This window comes from Carassius carassius, chromosome 49 (genome assembly GCF_963082965.1).
Source record: "Carassius carassius chromosome 49, fCarCar2.1, whole genome shotgun sequence".
Taxonomy (NCBI): Eukaryota; Metazoa; Chordata; class Actinopteri; order Cypriniformes; family Cyprinidae; genus Carassius; species Carassius carassius.
In genome coordinates this window covers 3,539,672-3,542,117 of record NC_081803.1, presented here as the reverse complement: position 1 = coordinate 3,542,117, position 2,446 = coordinate 3,539,672, and the positions used below count along the sequence as shown (strand labels likewise).

At 36.6% G+C, this 2,446-nt stretch overlaps 1 protein-coding gene across 1 annotated transcript in view; it reads left to right on the top strand.

Moving 5' to 3' along the window:
- Positions 1–1,690, top strand: part of LOC132132333 (ubiquitin-related modifier 1-like) — a 7,963-nt gene extending 6,273 nt beyond the window's left edge. Inside the window, exons 3-4 of the mRNA XM_059544713.1 lie at positions 574–674; positions 1,067–1,690. Coding sequence (XP_059400696.1) covers positions 574–674; positions 1,067–1,135 — 170 coding nt within the window. The 3' untranslated portion in view covers positions 1,136–1,690. The remainder of the gene's footprint in view (positions 1–573; positions 675–1,066) is intronic.
- Positions 1,691–2,446: the final 756 nt, after the last annotated feature.

Sequence of the window (2,446 nt, the reverse complement as noted above, 5' to 3'; positions counted from 1 at the left end):
AAACAGAGGGTGGATTTTTATTTTTTGTAATTCTGATACAATTAATTTATCCCCAAAATTATGTTTTTGCATTCTTCAGAAGGTTTTTCCATCATAAATGACCTTTATTCTTGCCCTGACGTAACTGTAGCATGAAATCAGCTGTGGATAACTGCAGTACGCCTCTGGTACACAGTGTAGTCTTAATGGCGTATAAACCGTACCGTCGACTGTGTATCCATGAGGGGCCACCCCGTCACCTACATTAGCACCTCATACTTAAAATATAAAATACAAAACATTTGAATTTAAAATTTATTTTCTTTTTTTTATATTTTTTGCAGTGCCTGAGTAGGCAGGTATTAATGGACCCATAAAGCTAAATCCAAAGTGATGTTATTGTGTTATATTGTATATTAAGCTGTGTTGTATTAAATTGCATTGATCCCTGTAATGATAAATATATTTTGGTAATCTGTGTGAGAGGATGTTTTATGTGTAGTCTTTATTGTGTTTCATCTTGCACGTGTATGTTGGTACAAGGTAACAATTATATTATCAGAGAGTTGCTTTACTGTCATGTTTTCATTGTAGCTCACATCACTTACATGAGCTCTTCTTTGCTTTATTTTTTTTACACACACAGTAGACCTGGGATTCTCGTATTGATCAACGACGCAGACTGGGAACTGATGGTATGTGTGTGTGTGTGTGTACTGTTCCTCAATCACTCCTTCCACTCTCTGTTTTAATGACGTGCTCATTGTAGGTCCAGTGTCAGCTTCTCTTCATTCATCTAATGTACATAAAGGTTGTGCTGGGTTGCTCTTTCAGGAAAACATGTATTGGCATTAAGGTGTAATTTGAAGAAACACAATCAATGGAAAAAAGTCATTGTCTCAATAACTGTCAATGATGGCTAAAACCTGCAAATCATGTCGATTTAAAAGTCTGACTCCTAGTGTTTTTTACAATTTACATTAAATATATATAGTGTATACATAAGTTCTTAAATGTAGATATTTTTCAAAAATGTTATTTTATTCTTATTTTCTTCTATTGTGTACACATCCATGTCCCTGTGCAGGGTGAACTGGAGTACCAGCTTCAGGACCAGGATAATGTTGTCTTTATCTCCACCCTTCATGGAGGCTAACGGACTCTAAATCAGCACCACACACGTTACAGGAGCCCCTCCACCCTCCAAAAGTTCAAAAATCAGATGATCCATCAACAGCAGCATCAGTGGCCGATTTCAATCCCAGCCGTGGGTTTCTCGGCCAATCCCGTGAAAAGACTTATTTTGGTCTCAATTATTTAAGTCTAATAAAACGTAACGTTGTTGGGAATCTGGCTGTGGAGGGGCGGTTCACTGTCCCCTACACCTTACAGGAGCGTGGCGGGGTAAGGATGGGGAGCAAGGGCTCATTAGGAAGGTCACTCTGTCTAGCCAGTGTCCAGATGGATTCTCCTGAGACGTGGTGGACCGATTGCCCCATGTCAAATGGCTCAGTTATAATTTTCATTGTTCAATGCCTTTAGAGCTGTCAATTGTATGTTTTCTTTGTAACTCCTTTTTTTTTCTTTTTTTTTATCTGAATGCGTAAATATTGTCAAGATATTGTTTTATTTGCGATTGTATGTGTACTGCAGAAATGCAAATCCAAATTTTCTCTGTAAGCATTTAAATAAATGTATATCTGCAATACAATATGCATTAATGTTTTATATTTGTCGTAATATCAACCTGCTAAGATTAAGTATTTATTTGAGAACGAGATTGTTTAATTCCCACCCGTATATAGGCCGCTAGGATACCTCAAAGTAGTTCTAATTGTACCTCTAAATATTATTTTAAAGTTTTGGGAAGACACGTTTAGCATCATCACATCATGCAGAAAGAAATGACAGTTCTCTAGTAAGATGACATAATATTTTTTATGTTGCAGATTGATTTGCGTATACTTCCTTGTCCTAGGGTTCACCTATAGAGTATTCATTAGAAGAAACTAGATGATGGCGGGAGGTCGAGCACAAATCTCTCCTGGCTGAAGACTCGATTTGCCACGGAAACCCGTGTGATAATAGTAACACTGATACAGATGCTAATGCTGTCGAAGAAGAAATGCGTGATGTCAGTGTGTGTGTGTGGAGGGTGAAAGGGGGGATACAGGGCTAAACATGCTTCTCCTGGAGTGTGACCTGTTGGGAGGCCTTGAGACAATTTCTCTTTTATTAAAGACACTTCCTACTGAGAATTAAACAAGGCTTATTTAGGTAATCCGCACTTTTGATTTTCGCCTACTTTTCAAAACTTTATTTAAAATGATAATCGATGTAACTAATTTTTGTGTGCGTGTTTGTTTTGGTTTTTAGCATAAATGGATAAAATAATATTATAAAATGTATATTTTGTCCTAATTAAATTAATTCTGCGAAATTAGTTAAAATGTAAATATGTTTTAGA